The 17,998-nt window shown below is 36.8% G+C and overlaps 1 protein-coding gene across 2 annotated transcripts; it reads right to left on the bottom strand.

Moving 5' to 3' along the window:
• Positions 1 to 468: 468 nt before the first annotated feature.
• LOC113038864 (3-ketodihydrosphingosine reductase-like) lies at positions 469 to 17,822 on the bottom strand. 2 transcript variants are annotated; one of them, XM_026196605.1, is made up of 10 exons: positions 17,353 to 17,821; positions 14,940 to 15,029; positions 14,440 to 14,496; positions 14,271 to 14,336; positions 14,063 to 14,158; positions 11,831 to 12,022; positions 11,659 to 11,742; positions 11,085 to 11,168; positions 4,382 to 4,483; positions 469 to 3,144 (listed from the first exon to the last, which is right to left on the bottom strand). In XM_026196605.1, exons 1-10 carry the CDS (start codon positions 17,542 to 17,544, stop codon positions 3,025 to 3,027), a joined length of 1,083 nt encoding a protein of 360 aa, XP_026052390.1. In that variant the 5' UTR covers positions 17,545 to 17,821; the 3' UTR covers positions 469 to 3,024. The 2 variants fall into 2 exon arrangements, with proteins under 2 accessions (XP_026052390.1, XP_026052401.1); XM_026196616.1 differs by lacking the exon at positions 11,085 to 11,168 and having other exon boundaries at positions 17,353 to 17,822.
• Between the last annotated feature and the right edge of the window lie 176 nt (positions 17,823 to 17,998).

Here is a 17,998-nt window from a genome sequence, read left to right on the forward strand (position 1 = left end):
TGAACAGTGCAGGGCCTTTGATCTTTCAGCACCCCGCCCAGTCAACCCTGCTTTGAATAAAGGTGAACCAACTCGAGTCATAGCCTTTGAATTATTGCAGAACAAAATGACTACAACATCATCCATGACCCCTGCTGGCAGTCACGGCTTCAGAGACGGACCACTGTGTTACATATGTAACTTCATCTACACAAGATTCTCTTCCACTCTACTTTTGCAGTTCTTTTGAATAGTTCATGTAAGTGTCTAACTTGCTTTCTCCCTCTGTATAGTTCATAAACAAATGGTAAATCATTAAAAGCTAAATAGGAAAGTGTTAGGACACTATGTAGTCCATATGTTTTAAGCAAAGAATTAACATTGGCCCATTATATATATAATAATAAAACATTTTCACCATCACAAGGTTTTCTACCCACAAACAGTAACAGGACATTTACAATATTTTAAAAGAATCTTGACCCTGAATTACATTTCAAAAGATATTTATTTCTTTATGTAAGAAAATAAGACAAAGCAACAACATCTCTTTTTTTCTCCTATGGCACACAAGGTGAAATTTATTAAAGTTTGGCAACAAATGAATAAACAGAAGCAGAACGCATCCAAGTTGGCCTTGGTCTCTCTTTTAAAAGTTACTCAAACTATATCTTATTTTCAGAAATATCTCGGTCTTCAATCAATAAAAGTGTTAAGTACAGCAGAAGACTGTCCTCGTGTGTTTGAATGAAGTTGCATAGCTTTAAGGAGGTCAAAACAATATCTAAAAAAAAAAACTACATCCATGTGTTATGGAACAGGGCACGACCCACACAAATATCGCTACTATGTGTAGCCAATATCAAATGAGAACATCGTCGTATCGACTCATGCATTCTCATTTTCATATTTTGGATATCTTTGTAAAAAAAAATAACCTTAGCAAATAATGCACAAACAAGCAAAAACAATGTCTTTTTCCGTACTGAAACAAATATAGGTAAACCATACACAATCTATGCCATATGTATCGACCCTTGCAGTTTTTATAGTGGTCAGTGTTTGGATCTCTTAAGGCTTGGAATGGGCCTCCATCACTGTAGTGCCTGACTGAGGTCAAGGGTTTCCAGAAAACCTGCAAACTCCGGACAAGCAAAGGAACGGGAGATGTTTCTTCAAAATAAATATACTGGAATCAGCAGTTTAAGTCATTTTGGAAAATTCTGATATAAGAAAATAACTACATGTTGTTTACAGTAACCTAAACTCTAAAATGACAGCGGTTAGAGAAGCCTATGTGCTTTATTAGTAGGACAAAGGTAAGATGAAAAAGAAAAGGGACGAGTTGTATTGAGTCTTACTTCAACTAAAAATATTCTGTAATTATTTACTCACACACTCATGTCGGTCCAAAACCATAGGACTTTCTTTTTTCTGTGGAACCAAAAACAAGAAACTGTTTACACTGCTCTGTTCCATAAAATGAAAAAAGCGCCATAAATGTAGTTCATAAGACTATACATTTAACTCGATGCTCAGAGAAAACTCTCAAATCTCATATACATATACTTCAAGATCTTCTCGGTTTCTCAAACAAATCAATCACGCTTCTTCAGAAGGATTAGAAAATACTGCATCTCATACGGACCACATAAATCGTCCTTTTTTATTTTGCAGCCCTTTCACTTTCACTGTTAAGGAAAGGAGCTGCATGAACATTCCACTAAACATCTCTTTTTGTCTTCTACAGAATACTGAAAGTTCTACAGGTTTGGAAAGACATGAAGCCGAGTAAATAAGGAAAGAATGTTTATGTCTGGGTGAACTATCAGTTTAAATAGACTCTTTTCTGTGCATTCAGGCATTCAGGAGACTGACTCCTTACAAGCATCTGCAGGGTGTGATCACATCACATGATCTCCGTTTGCTTGTGACCGTGAGGAAGGCAAATATTACAACAGCATGAGTAAGTGTCATTTTCTCTCTAGCAGTAAGATACGACTTGCAACGAGAATCTCAATCAGAAAACACAGTTCATATACTGGAGCCATCCAGTTTGCATTATGACTGAGCAGAGCACGAGGAAATTCACTTGACTCGTGGAAGCCCTATTGCTTGTTTTGGTGTACAAATCTGATCCAGCTTCACAACATCTACAGTATTTGAAATGAGTTCTGGGCTTGTGGACATCAAACCATCTGACTATGATTATTCGGACTCATTCCAGATCAGCTTTTAGTAAGAGCTACTTAGGCTTTTGCTCTTGTTACACCTGATCCGTCTGGATCTCCAGCTCCACCTGCTGGCAGAAAGGTGCCCTGACTCGAACCAGCGAGTCCTCCTGACCCATCCTTCAGTTCGGTGAACCCTTAGAAGCCCCTGAGGTCACCTAAATACATGCATACAAGAAGACACTCGCACGCACGCACATTTATAAGGTAAACATTTCCTTCAGAAACCCCCACACAGAGCAACGAAGATAAGGCAGAGTGGCAGACTCGACAGATGTCCTGTGTCCATACGTTAAAACTATGAAATCTAAAAGCAGGAAGATACATTGCTTGACTATGAACATCACAAACCAGTCAGGACCACAGTTCTTCACCTCACTGTAACGTAAGGAAGTGAAGTTGTTGTTCTTCACCTATACATATGTGTTTTTTACCTATAGAGCATATGGCAACATCTCAATATAAAGTTGAATGAAATTAATTCTAGTGTTGAAATAACATTACGCCAACAGGAAAGAACAAGAACTTAGATAGTGTGTACTTTTGAGAACGACCACAAACCCGAAACGAAAACATGTAATAAAGGGAGTGAGTAAATAATTGAAATGCAAATAAAGTTGTTTGATATATTAATGCAGCATGCACTGGAATGATCGGAGTCCTGAAAAACACATCATGAAAGATGGACGGATGCATAAACTACCCATTTGATCACGTCTGCCGGGCCAGGGGGCGTGTGCTCTGAGGTGTGTGTGTGTGTGTGTGTGAGTGTGTAGTGGTGCTGATAGAGATGGATGTGGTGGGGAGGCTGGTGCTACTCCCTCTTGACTGCTGCTTTGGACTGCTCTCTCTGGATCATGCAGCGGCGGACGATGCTGTCGAAGCTGCCCAGGTAGAAGAGAGCGATGGTGCGGAACAGCCCCATCGTCACAATCTGGACAGAGTGAGATAATATGACCATTTTAACACATCACAGAAAATCAACCAATCTATCTACACCTATATATTTTATTTATAGTCTACATCTGCAGACTTTCTTCAAATATTCTTGGGGAAAATATGCTGAACGTCACAAAATGGATTTAAAAATTTTACTACACTGGTAGAGAAGACGTGATCAAATCAGCCAAAATATTTAAAGTGCCCCTATTATGAATAATGAAAGGTTCATATTTCAGTTGTGGGAGCCCCAATAACAGGTTGACATGCATGCAAGGTCAAAAAACACTTTCATTGTCTTATAATATCCCAAACGATTCACTCCCCTCCTTTGCATGTCGCTAATCTGCGGTGATTGATTGGATTGATCTTATTTTCATTTCATCATGCGTGTAATGACTGATAAAGCAGCGTTTGTGAGCGCAGTGCTGCTTTGTTTACAGTGTTACCGGGAAAAACTCTATTTTTAAAGCAGCACCTAGTGGCAAGGAATGAATTAGCATTTTCATTTAGACCAAAGTGAAAAGACCATCAAGTGGACAGGCTGTGTGCTAATGTTTCATATTGACGTCAACATGAAACAGCTTGGGATTCGTTTTGAAAACGACTCGCTTCAAAGATTCAGAATCGACTCTTTCTTTTGAGAGACAATAACTTTATACACGGTGCACTTTCAGATTTATAACTTAGCAAGATGTTTTCATTCACTTAGAGCTGTGTTACACACCACATGAAAGGTCATTTTTCAAAAATCCATAATAGAAGTACTTTAATAAACAATCTGATGGTTTGTAGAGTTCTGCACACAATGATTCCTTCTTCAAATGCTGATAACATCTGATTCTGTTTTACTTTAAAATCTGATGTGACTATATCTTCTATTCTTCAAAGGAATTCATAAAAAAAAGAGTATCTCACAGGTTTATTCCTCAGATTTGAGAGAGTTTGGAATCAGTGAAGAGCTGAGCAAAAGTCAAGAGGCTCATTCAAATCTTTAAAGGGAATTATTAAGACCTTGATAAGTAAGTCCTATGAAAGTTGAATGCAAGCATGATGTTACTTATATTCAAAGGCCAAGCAGGATGATGAAAGGCACATGATGCAGAAACAATTCCATGAAAAGGCAGGAGTCATCTATTTCCATGTCCTAGGCTATTGTCAGCGAGTCAGATATGATGACACTGTTGCACCACAGTCAAGACTCTTCTGTATTTCGTGATAATGGGGCGTACCTGCTGCAGCCCTTCAGTGATGGAGGTAACGGGTGACATCCCACAGGTCAGCGCTGACAGCATGTACCCATCGGGTCCAACTGTGCTGGTGAAATTTCCCTGCTGAGATAGAACAGAAACAAGAGAAGGTATTTGAGACAAACAATAGTTATTACAGCATTATATTTTATATTATATTAAATCACTACATGACTTCATAGCAAACACTGAATAAAAAAAAAATCTAATTAAATAAATCAATGAAATCAAAAGATTTAATCTAAGGAGCAGACGTTGTCTCTCATGCAGCTCGACCTGTTACCAGTTGGAGTGTTTGGAAATGTTCAAAATAAACTAGTGTGTTAAAGGTATACACTGAACAAAATTATATACAACACTTTTGTTTTTGCCCCCATTTTTCATGAACTGAACTCAAAGAGTTAAGACTTTCTATGTACACAAAAGGCCAATTTCTCTCAAATATTGTTCACAAATCTGTCTAAATCTGTGTTAGTGAGCACTTCTCCTTTGCCGAGATAATCCATCCACCTCACAGGTGTGATATTTGAAGATATTGATTAGACAGCATGATTATTGCACAGGTGTGCTTTAGGCTGGCCACAATAAAAGCCCACTCTAATGTGTGCAGTTTTATCACACAGCACAATGCCACAGATGTCGCAAGTCACAACGAACACAGGAGCACTTTATTGCTGGCATTTTGAATGCACAGAGACACCATGACGAGATCCTGAGGCCCATTGTTGTGTCATTCATCCATGACCATCACCTCATGTTGCAGCATGATAATGCACGGCCCCATGTTGCAAGGATCTGTAGACTATTCCTGAAAGCTGAAAACATTCCAGTTCTTGCATGGTCAGCATTCACCGGACATGTCACTCATTGAGCGTGTTTGGGATGCTCTGGATCAGTGTATAAGACAGTGTGTTCCAATTCCTGCCAATATCCAGCAACTTCACACAGCCATTGAAGAGGAGTGGACCAACATTACACAGTAGGGTTGTGCCGATAGACGATAGTATCGTGTATCGACGACAGTCAAGAGATATCGACATAAGCAGATATTTCTGTTGATAATCAAGACGATATTACACTCATTTTACTATTAATGTATTAGATTATAATAATAATAATAATAACTATTCTTTTTTAATTAGGTGGCTTATTATAATTCGGCTATCAAACTGCCCAGCTATTTCACTTCAGCACCGCATTTCACACACACCACGCGCATGTAAGCGCAGAAGGATTAGACCCTGTAGTCGCTGAAGTTGTCCACTTTGACTCAGATAACTCGTTAAATCCATGAAATGAAAGAGGAGTTGGTGTCCCACACATTTAATGGCTGGAACACGACAACGCGCTCTTCTCATACATGAGAGATTAACTTTTTCTTGGCTTACAAATAAAGACAAAATAATAACAAGGCGGCAGAGCGAATTTATCATCCATAGTGGTTCTCACGTAGTCCTTCTCTTAAAGACTGATCCCTTATAACACACACTATATGGTGATGACGTAGAAGGACTACGTGAGAACCACTATAATAAGTACGCTATATCGCAAGCCGTTTTAGCATTTAAAACTTGGTTTGACTATCCATAAATATAATTTCGGATAGTCACAATTCTAATTCGGAAAGTCATAATTATAATTCGACTAGTCACAATGACAATTAGAGATATCTGCAATTATAATTGCACTAGTAAGAAATCGGATTAAAGACATCTCTAAATACTTTATGACTAATCAAAACTCCATTTGAGATATCTGTAATTACTTTATAGATATCTTCAATAGACGCGTCATACATCCACAAATGTAATTAGAGATATCTCTAATTCAGTTTCGACTAGTCTCAATTATAGTTTAAGATATCTGAAATGCAATAGCTCCTAGTCGAAATGCTGTTGTGTGACGTCAGAATAAATTTACTCAGCTCCTCCCCGCTTACTCTGCTAACTGCTAACAACATAATAAAAGTCTGCTTTTGTTGTCACGGAGAGAAAAGCTACCTGATGAAGTGCTTCGTGGATTATTAAATAAATCTGGATGCAGCCTTGTGTGGTAAAAGGTCTCCAGCGTGCATGTATGTATAGCGCTGAGTTTTAACTGAATCATGTTGCAAAACAGACCAAATGCAGTGTAATGTTCAATAAAGGCAGAAAATCACAAACTGCTCGTCTGAATTTATTTATTATATATTTAGACAGTGAAAAACAATGTTTGTTTGTTTATTTATTTATTTATTCAAAAAAAAGATAGGCCTACCTTAAAAAAAATTATCTTACCATTCATTCTGACTTTTTTTCCCCTCAGAATTGCGATAGCTATATAGACAATGCGAGACAAGATATATATATATATATATATATATCTGAGAAAAAGATATTTAGAACTGAAAAAAAAAAAAGCTATTTCTTTATTAATTAATTAATTTCTTTATGTAGTGGCGGAAACGAGCTTCCATAAATTGCCCACAAGGTGGGAGTATGTATTGTATTTTAGCAATAGATCCATGATGATGATATTCTACTGTGTTCGGTGATGAGCGCCAATGTATTCTTTTATGCAGCATCTATTTGCACTAGGTGTAAATAGCATATTTTCTTAACGATAGATGCTATTTACACAAAGTGAAAATAGCAGTATTTTTTTTAACGATGTGCCATTTACACTAAGTGCAAATAATTATAGATTATATTTACGCTATGTTCAAATAGCAAGATTTTCTGCTATTTATACTACTTATTTCAAATAATGGCAATTATCTGCACCTCAGTATTGTAGTACATTATAAAACAGTACACAATAATAACTTGGTGAGTGTAAATGATCATTTTAATTAAATTTTTTAAAATCTATAGATGCCACATTACTGGGACAATTAATAAAGCCCTCCCGACACCTACCCTCACCCTACCAATTATTTCTTTTCAACCTTTTAATTATTTCCTTAATTTTTATTGAAAATAAATGCCTTTCCGATATGATACGAAATTTGAAAAAGGACAAAAAATGTTTGGCAAAAGGCGAACATGAACCCGGGTCCATTGCGTCGAAAAGCACACATTTTAACCGCTAATCCACTGAAGCTGATACTGAGTTTGCGTCGTTTATGAGTGTTGACTATTCCAATCACATGTTGGTGGGCGATAGAGTATAGCATCTGACAACAGGGCAGGCTTGCACTTAATGTAAATAGACACTGATTCAACATTATATCAAATGTTGCAACGGCTGACATGAGGTTTATACATGTGTTCGTTTGTAAATAAAGGCTAACAAAATTTAATCCACAGCACACACGTCTCAACATTATGATATAAAACAGGTTCAAAAGCCTATTTAAGTCCTCTCTGTATAGCCTACCGCTTTTACACATGCTCCAGCTACATTTTTATTTCCATACTTTTGAATTACTTATGTATAAAACAGTTTAAAATCACCCAAAGACGCAGGACTTTTATTATACAATTCTTAGACAAAACTGCGGATGACAACCGTTTCCATGCCAGGATTGGTTAAATAAAACGTATAAGGTGGGGCTCAACAAAGGTGTATTTGCATGCACATTGTAGATATCTATAAACATATTTTGACTAGTCAAATTGTTAATTCCAGATATCTACATTGCAATTACGCCTAGTCACAAAGCTAAATGCAGATATCTCTAAATATAGTTCTTCCCAGTCAAAAATCTGATTTGGATATCCATAATTAAATTGCAGATATCTTTAATTGGGTTTTGACTAGTCATAATTCCAATTCAAGATATCTTTAAATATGATTTGCCTAGTCAAAATTCCAATTCGAGATATCTACAACTGTAATTTGACTAGTCATAAATGAATTGCAGATATCTACAAATGTATTTTGGATATCTTTAAAAATTTTGAATTAAAGATATCTTAAATTGTATTTTGACTAGTCAAATCATATTTAAAGATATCTTGAATTGGAATTATGACTAGTCAAAACTAATTTGAAGATATCTGCAAATATTTTTCAATGGAAGTCAATGGAAGATTATGACTAGTCGTAATAGCATTGTAGATATCTGGAATGTGTATTGTGACTAGTCAAAATTACATTGTAGATATCTTCAATGCATATTACGGCTAGTCATAATAACATTGTAGATATCTTAATTCCAATTACGACGAGTCATAATTGCAATATAGATATCTGGAATTACAATTGTGACTATCCAAAATTACATTTATGGATAGTCAAAAACAAGTTTTAAATGCTAAAACGGCTTGCGATATACGCTATGCCACCTAATTATTTTCATGCACTCCGCACTATAATGTGATGCATGCAAAATACATAATTTTGGCCGTTACAAAGTCTCCATCCACACACAGACGTATATCATCTGCAGATATAAGGTACTTCATTGCACTTTGCACTTTAACAAGTAATCTGAACTGCCTATATATATGTGCAATATTTTAAACAAGCAATCCCTAACTGAGTCTAATGCCACAGTTATGTTAGGACGCACCTCATTCTTGTTTCTGTGGGGTGCGTAGAGCTCATCATGGGGCTCGCACGCTCCGGAGCGCTGTATGACTGATGCATAAGTTCAATTTTTAAACTTTACTCCAAATATATGAACTTACCTGTTCTGAATACTTTATATTTAACGTGTTCGTTTATGTCCAATATCAGTGTTAAACTGTTGGACTTTTAAAGAAAGCTACTATTGATTTTCTCCGTTGACTGATTTTGCAGAACATTTAGACTGATAACTTCCGTGCGCAGATGCAGCAGATTTGTCACAGGAAACGACTATATATGAACTAGCTGTTTTAAATACAATATTTTTATATTTAACGTTGGTTTATCAGTATGTTTTAAAGTATTTTTTCGATTATTGGTGATTCCATAGGCTCTTCTCGTGCACCTGGGCAGTTTAAAACACCAAATAGTTATGCTATGACAAGAACAAAGAGTCTCTCTCTTGCTCCACACATGCACAATAAGATTGTGTATTGTCGATCTCACGGGCTGACAATATGATGATTTGAAAATTGATTCAAAATATTTAACGTAGGGGCGTGGATGGCCACCCACTCACAACTGCTGCTTCTGTAACTTTTTCTCATGAAAAGAAGTGAATTTATTCAGTCGCAGAATGACTGAACAGGAGACGTTTCAGACACGCGCTCCTCTTCACTTTATAATCAGGTGCAAGTTAAGCGAGCGCGGAAACGGTCCTTCCTTTGTGCATATCATTTCATATCAAACTGCGAAATAAACTATGTGCAAGCAGTGTTGTGGTCAGTTAATTCATGGAATTACCAAAAAAGGTGATTAAAGCTGACTTAAACTGTGCATGCATGTAATATATTTTATATATATATTATATACAGGATATATATATATATATATATATATATATATATATATATATATATATATATATATATATGCACATGAAATCAGCCCAGCACTGTCTCACTCATCTAACACATCCTATTTAACTCGTCAGTTCGTGTTTATTTGAGAACTGAACGCCGGCTGCAAAACACTAACATAAATATCAAAGAAATAATTCAGTTAAACAAGTAGAAGCCTAAATAAGAATATTAAATACACCCTGTCTAACGGACGCGAGCGCGCAGCGTGAAAAAAATACTCATTGTAGTCAGTGATGCTACACTGGATGCAGCACAACAGGACACAATAAATCCCCGTCCTGACACAGAGTTCAAATGTCCTGTATAGACACTAGACAGACTAAACCTTTTTCGTCGCGGTGTTGCGTCTGGTTTACTTTTCCGCCACCAAGCGAGCTCAATAACTCCTCATCTGCACGCGCTCTCTTTGAAATAGGAATCGTTGCCATATTTCTTGTTACCATTTTTATTTATCGCTGTCTTGTTGGTATTTGGCCAGTTTGGAGAAAGCCTCACCAAACCTGACCAACCAGCATTTGTGATCACAAGAACTTGTGCAAACGCGGATGGGTGACATGAATGCAGATGGCTCAACACTAAATTAATGTGCTGAATGCATAAACAATTTTCCTGCGCTCAAATCTGCCAATCTAAAGGAAACGCTGTGTTTGAGGTAATTTGTTAATTACCATAGACTTAGAATTTGCAACTATTACAGTTATTACACAAACATACAACATTTTGTATTATGCTTGCTATAGAGTGTGTGACGTCACATGCACTACCGCCGGTGGCAGTAGACAACCACGGCCGTCACAGCCCAATACAGTAAAACTGCACACTTTATAGTGGCCTTTTATTGGCCTAATCAGCATCTTGATTTGTCACACCTGCGAGGTGGATGGATTATCTCTACAAAGGAGAAGTGCTCACTAACACAGATTTAGACAGATTTGTGAACAATATTTGAGGGAAATAGGACTTTTGTTTAAATAGAAAAAGTCTTAGCTCTTTGAGTTCAGCTTATGAAAAATGGCGGCAAAAACAAAAGTGTTGCTTTTATAATTTTTTGTTCAGTGTTGTTCACACCCCACCAAAAAAAAGATAATTTAAAGAGCACTGAAAAAAAAAATTCTCCAAACATCATCTTTTGTGTTCTACATACAGAAATAAAGACCGACATGAGCGTAAGGAGCAAATCAGTCAAGGCACATTATTAAAAGCTAACAGTGAACTAGTCAAATACTGTTGGATCAGAAGTTGACCATTGATCTCGACCAATTCCTACTTACCACAGCATCCTTCAACACAACTTTTGCTACTTGCTCAGGCTGACAGACTCCAGACGTTTCTGAAATTAACTTGGTCTCCAGAGGCTGCCACAGATAGTGTCAAAACCAGAATAAAACAAAAACATTTAAGCTACACGTTAGTTTAGGCACCAATTTTCACTATTAACTATGACTTTTGCCTCAATAAACAAGAAATGTGCTGCTTAATAAAAGTTAGTAAGGTAGTTGCGAAGTTTATGTATGATCTAAAATAAGATCAGGCAGAATAAGAGATTAATATGTGCTTCATAATACAAATAAACAGACAATATGCTAGTAATATGCATGGTAATAATGAGAATAAAGTGTTAGCAAAATGTTTTACTCAGCATTGCTTTTTGGCTAAAAAACACCCACCCAATATTAGCTATCCATATTTTTTTTTTTTTATTAAAAAAGATCCAACTATTTAACAGAGCACAGACTTGCATTATTAGAAATCCTTCACTTTTTAATATTCTATTAATATTAATGCTCTATTCTAATATTTTAGGTGTTTAATATTCTATTAAGGAAAAACACATTATCATTTCACCTTAGTCTTATTCTCTTCTGCAAACCCCGGCGTGTCAGTGTCTGGAGGATACGCCACAGCCACATAGATATTATAGGGCTTCATCTAAGAAAGATCAGAGACTAAATACAAATCAAAGTTTCAATGGACTGCCATATGCTAGATTCTGAGTGAGCATCATGAATACACACACCTCCATCTGCAGGGCCTCAGCCAGACCACGCAGGGCAAATTTGGATGGCGAGTAGGCCGTGTAGCCAAAGAGGCCGATCAGCCCTGCATGTGACGACACAAACATGATGCGGCCCATCCGCCTTTCCTTCATAGTGGTGATCACTGCCCGGGTGGGGTAAACACTGCCCAGATAGTTCACCTCCATCAGTTTCTGTTACAAGAGAGCACACGATTCACCACAGGAACAGAAGTCTCGCCATCATAATGCTAGAGAAATTGTTAGGGTAGTTTGAGTCATTTCTAGAGCAGTGGTTTTCATTTTCCTGCAGAGTTTAGCTCCAATCTTGATCAAAGTCACCAGCCTGTCACTTGCAATCTAGTAAAAAAATAAATAAAGTAAAGTAAAGTGCTGCGTACCAAATTGCTCAATCATTTACAGATTGGGCTTTGGCTCATTTCGCTTCTCTCCTTTTATTGTGCCCATATACGCACAGAGGACACATAGGCTACTGTATGAAATACTGTCATAATGATTATAGGCTATTATAAATATTATAGATCGCCTACACAATACGCAATGCATATACACACACTAGGGCTGCACGATGTGTCGTTTAAGCATCGATATCGCGATGTACAAATCCACGATAGTCACATCGCAGGATAAGAGTTATTAAAAGTTCCCAATGCCTCAGGAAAAGCTGCATTTTGAAAGAGTTTTGATTTGATTACCACGAAAAATGATGAGCCGACTGGTCATATGCAGTGCTCGATATCTCCTCATTTAGACGCACCTTTAAGAAATGCATCTATATGGATAATGATTATAATAAATAAAGAGTTTTTGTTTGCGATATGTTTTATTTTGTTAAATACTAATTTAAAGCTTTCTATAGATATATTTATCATGTCTGTTAGGGATGTATTCGCTGAGTTTCGGTAAATTTTTTGTGAAACACTCCTATTCAATACCAAACGGCAAAAGCGCGTCTGTTTTCTTGATTTTATAAAAGCACAACGTTTTGTTGATATTGTGAATGAACAAAAATTCAAGAAGACCCTTTACAGTTAACTATGATGAATAACTCTTACCTTATGAACAAAAATGACGGCGTATCCACGGAAAACATGCAAGTGAATACTTGCACCTCCATGTCCTGCAAAGCATACTTATAGTCTCTGTTCAGGAACAATTGATTCACGGAAATTGGTGGTCTTCTTTTTAATGTGTCTCCAGTATCGCTTACTGGAGCCACCGACATCCTGAAGTAAACTTTGAATCGGTCTGGATAATCCCGCAGCTCCTTGATAAGGAGATGGAACTCTCCTTCCTCTCTACATGATCGCACGAGTGGATGGACCCAATATTTCCTCTTTCTTTTTCTCTTTTTAAAAAGAGAGGACAAAAAATCTTCCTCACTACTTGAAGACGACATTTTGGATTGTTTTGGTGTTTTTTTTTTCGCAACGCAATCATTCATACGCATTGGATGGTTTGGATGGACGGTTTCTGTGCATGACAAATTTTTCAGATTACGAATACGAAAAAACTCATGGGAAAATTGGATGGCCCTTGGTAGAAAACACCCTCTCCGATGGCACAGATGTCCCGGAAATAAAGAGATAACGTTTCGCTAGAGTGACCAGCTTTGGGAAGCGCCTTTCATTTGCTTTCAAAACCCTTGCTGTAATTCTGCTACAAGATTTATTTATGAAGAAAAGTAAAAAACTCTGTAGTGTTTGGGTGCACCCCATTTTTCAAAAACAACGGGGAATTTCACCCCAAAGGAAGCTGATTGAGTTGGTTCTTGTCACATGACCTGGTGTTCTTGCGTCATTCTTAAAATGTTTTTAACTAGATGTGGTGTGGACGCGCCTGGAAAAAACAAGCTCGTGACAGGCCTAGCATCGCTTTCTTTTCCAGCTCCTCAGTCTTATCAGTAGAGGATTTTTAGAAATAGTGCTTCAGAAATCAGAATGCATTGTGGGTATAAACAAACTAACGATTGCAGGGAATTAAGTTGTTCACACATATTTCAGACACAAAATGTCTGACACTTGATAAAGTGCACAATATAGGTGACATAGAGACATAGAGGTTTGAAAAAAACACTTAATTAGCTTGTTTAATTGGGGTTGATTAGGGTCAACTTGTAAGTGGTTCATGAGGACCAGAGGGTGTTGAAAGATGGTTGCATACTAGCATAATTAAAAACTGCCATGATATGTGTCTATGATATGCTGTTTTTACCTTGAAGCGGTCTACTTCCACTTCCTCAAACCTCCCAGATATGGACGTCCCTGCACAATTGACCAGCATGTCCACAGGACCCAGCTTCTCTTGAGCCTGTGTAGCAAACACAACACACAGTCAGCACCCTCATCGCAAACCATCCAAAGAAAACATTAGTAACAGCAGAATAAATGCTGACATAAAATGGTAAACAGAATAAACACACTTGTTTTATGACACTCTCCACCTGGTTGTAGTCTTTGGACACATCAACAGAAATGCAAAGCACCACCTAAGGTTGATCATAGCAATAATCATACATGGCAGGCCAATTTAAGACTTGAGTTGATTTTGAATACAACATTCCAAAAAAACTTACTTAAAGAAATGCATACCTGCTTATCATTTATGGCACATTTCTCCACTTCTTTCTTGGCTTGAACCAGTTTGTGCTGTAGAGAAATAAGTACATCAACAAATATTTAATAACATCCAGTGACAGTAATGATTATTATGTAAACCATTGTTCAAAAGTTTGAAGTCAGTACTCTTTTTTTTCCCTAAAAGACATGTATTCTTTATTATCAGCAAGGATGCATAGAATGATTTCTGAAGGATCATTTGACACTGAAGACTGGATCGAAAAATTCAGCTTTGCATCACAGGAATGTCTGACATTTGAAGATATATTAAGTGAATACAGTTCTTTTAAAAGGTAATCAATACAATTATTTTAAATTCAATAATTAATTTATAATATTGCTGTTTTTACTGTATTATGACTGAAAGATGATATCGCATGCATTTCTGACAAACTATTTCCTGTTTGACACTGTAGAACTGCTTTGAAACAATCAGTATGGTATAAAGAACTGTACAAATAAATAACACAAACCTCATCTCGTGCCACCAGAGTTAGGAAGGCACCGTGTTTGTAGCATTCCATTGCAATGGACTTCCCAATCCCACTGCTGCCTCCGGTCACCTGATGACAGACAGATTCATTACAAACCCATCAAGTCATGGTTCATTTACTTTACTAAACTATGCAAACAGCACTAAGAGAAAGAGATAGAGTTCAAACACAATCATTCACCAGGTAAAAGCACCAAACAAGCCAATAATTAAACTAAGCAATTATCTACATTGCACCATGTTGCACTTAATATGCATCTGTTCTCATACAGCAGTTATAGAGTGGAGATATAAAAAAATCAGGTTCATATTCTCCATAAATAGACGTTTAACAATAATGTGTAAGAGTGATGGTATCACTCATGACTTAACCCTATAAAGCCTACTGTATCATATTTGATATGCAAATAAAGCCTCTGAAGTATCAACGAGATCAAAACATTTCTGTACTATAAAATTTCATTTTCACAATCTACTCACTAACCTTCTGTCGTCTGAGTGATAGTTTTTACTTTTTAGTAAGTACTTTTAGTACAATTGTAGAATTATCTTCAGATTGTGTTTCATGTTTCTTTTTGCTGTTAAATCATTACCAATTAAAATAAATTGTGCAAACTTTTTTTTTTTTTTTGTCTAAAGGTTCAATACGGACACATAAAAAAATAGAGAGAGAGGTTTTTGTACTACAACTTCATATGTTTAACCGGGTTAAAACTCTGAAGAATAATGAAGAATTTGAATATGCATAAGGACAACACAAATGGGAAAAAAAATCATGGCTTTTGAAAAAGTGTGTGATGATCATTATATGTGGTGTGAATTATGCTCTATATGATTTCATTCTGATGTCTCCATCTAAATGTACCACTGCTTAAAGCCTAAATTCAATTTCAAGACAATAAGCATTTTATGAAAAAAGCTGTGCAAAATATCATATGAAATCGTCTAACAGAAAGCTTAACATGCTGTTCATTTAAAACTAGATAGGTCTGAGCTCTTGATAAACTATGAACCCTAGCAAAAGCAGAAACATGCAGTGCTCGCTTGAAAAGGTCCACTGCCCTGGAAGAGATGGTTGCATAACCAGTGCAATAACACTTATTTGGCCTCCAGTGAAATATGAACTTTAAAGGGACAATAAGTAACTTTTTAGGTATTTTATTATCTAAAATCAATATTTTTTTTCATAAATATGCCCTCAATGGTGTACAAATACCTATGCCAATGTTTAAACTAATCCTTGTAAATGAAGAATTTATTATCTTTATATACATGGGACGGGTAGGTCGAGGGAGGCTTCCATGTAGTTCCGCCATCTTGCAAAACTATAATAGCAGAGAGGGACAAAAAGTACTAAGCCAACGCGTTTCCACAGCGCGTTTTCGGTCAGAGCCAGAAACGCAGGTGCAGAGCAGTGAGAGGCGCTTGAAACTGCACCGGCAAGTTTAAAAGTCTGGATTGCATTCTTATTATGGACCATACATATGCCGCGCCACAGGAGAAGAAAACATAGTCGCCAAAACAGTAAAAAATAGAACGTAAAAGGAAACGTGACCGTAGATTACAGAAAACAAGAGTTAATGTCGGGGAAGCTTTTTCTAGGTGGAAAGAGCTAATGCTTGATAAAGATTTCAAAAGAGACGCTGAAGTGGCCAGTTTTCTTCTCGACAGGTAAGTCAGTGTTACAATCTATATTATAATATTTTTTTTATATCTAACAATGCATATAATTCAGAAAATATAACGAATAAATTAGACATAACTACTAATTACAATATTTCATGTTTTCCACAGTCAGTAATTCATACTGTAACATTCGTTTGTTAGTTGTCATGTTGCAGTTTGTTTGAAATAACACACCTGTTCACCTGAAGGAAAACTCGACGAAGTGCTATTAGAAGACATCCTGTCAAAGCTTTTTGGTACATATCGCCTACCGTAGATGCAACGCGCATTTGAAAAAGCAAGGCGCTGGAGAGCAAAATTAGTTTGAATGCAAAATACAATTTCACCACTAGATGGGAGTAATTCCTACTTAGTGTCCCTTTAACATGAATATTAGTGAATTTGATATGCATTTGCAATCCGATGCTATAACAAATATTTTCAGCAAATGCACATCTGCACTGGTGCAATATGAGTGACGTGACACTCGTATCAGTTTATATGTGTGTGTGTGTGTATGCATGTGTATGTATATATATATATATATATATATATATATATATATATATATATATATATATATATATATATATATATGTAACTATGTATCAGTTTCATTAGGTTTAAGAATCTCTAGTATCAGTTCAATGACAGTGAATGCAATTAGTTATGAGACCCGAGTGCTGTTATTTCTAACTGGTTTATAAAACAGAGTTATAAGAACTTACCACCACATGGGCCCCGTTCAGTTTGAGAGGCTTGGGGCTTATTAACGGGGATATCATGTACAGCAGCAGCACGAAGGCCACGATGAAAGCAGCCACTACCAGGAGCATCACGAAAGGCAGAAGCAGCCACCAGGAGTTAAAGGAGAGCCAGTGTGAGAGCGTGGAGCAGCTGAGAGCCTCTTCAGAGGACATGGGTCAACCTGATGCTGCTGACGCTAGCTCACAAGCTAAATATTCAATTTCAGACACTCCCCCGTTTTGGAGACAGAAGATAGCAGGACTTCGGACCAACCGTTTATGCGCTTTAATTCTCTAGTGATGTGTTAGAGGACTGAGCGGTAGATTAAATAGTAAGTTCAAGTCGTGAGAATAAAAAAGCGAACTCTTTCCACTCACTACATGAACCAAAACAGAGAATCGAAGCACTTCGAACGAGATGCTGACTGTGTTTGAGCGGTGGAATTATCGGAGTTGTAGTTTTTGAAAACCTCCGCTTACTGCGTTAGAATTCGACTTGTGCAGAAAATGGACTACAAGTTCCAACGTTCTTTCCATAACTGTCACTTTCCTAATTAATGTTAAAGAGCAGCGAAATGCTACTTTTTAAAATTTGATTCAAACTTTAACCCCCGCGCTCAATGACGTG

The sequence above is a fragment of the Carassius auratus genome, chromosome 2 (genome assembly GCF_003368295.1).
Source record: "Carassius auratus strain Wakin chromosome 2, ASM336829v1, whole genome shotgun sequence".
NCBI lineage: Eukaryota > Metazoa > Chordata > Actinopteri > Cypriniformes > Cyprinidae > Carassius > Carassius auratus.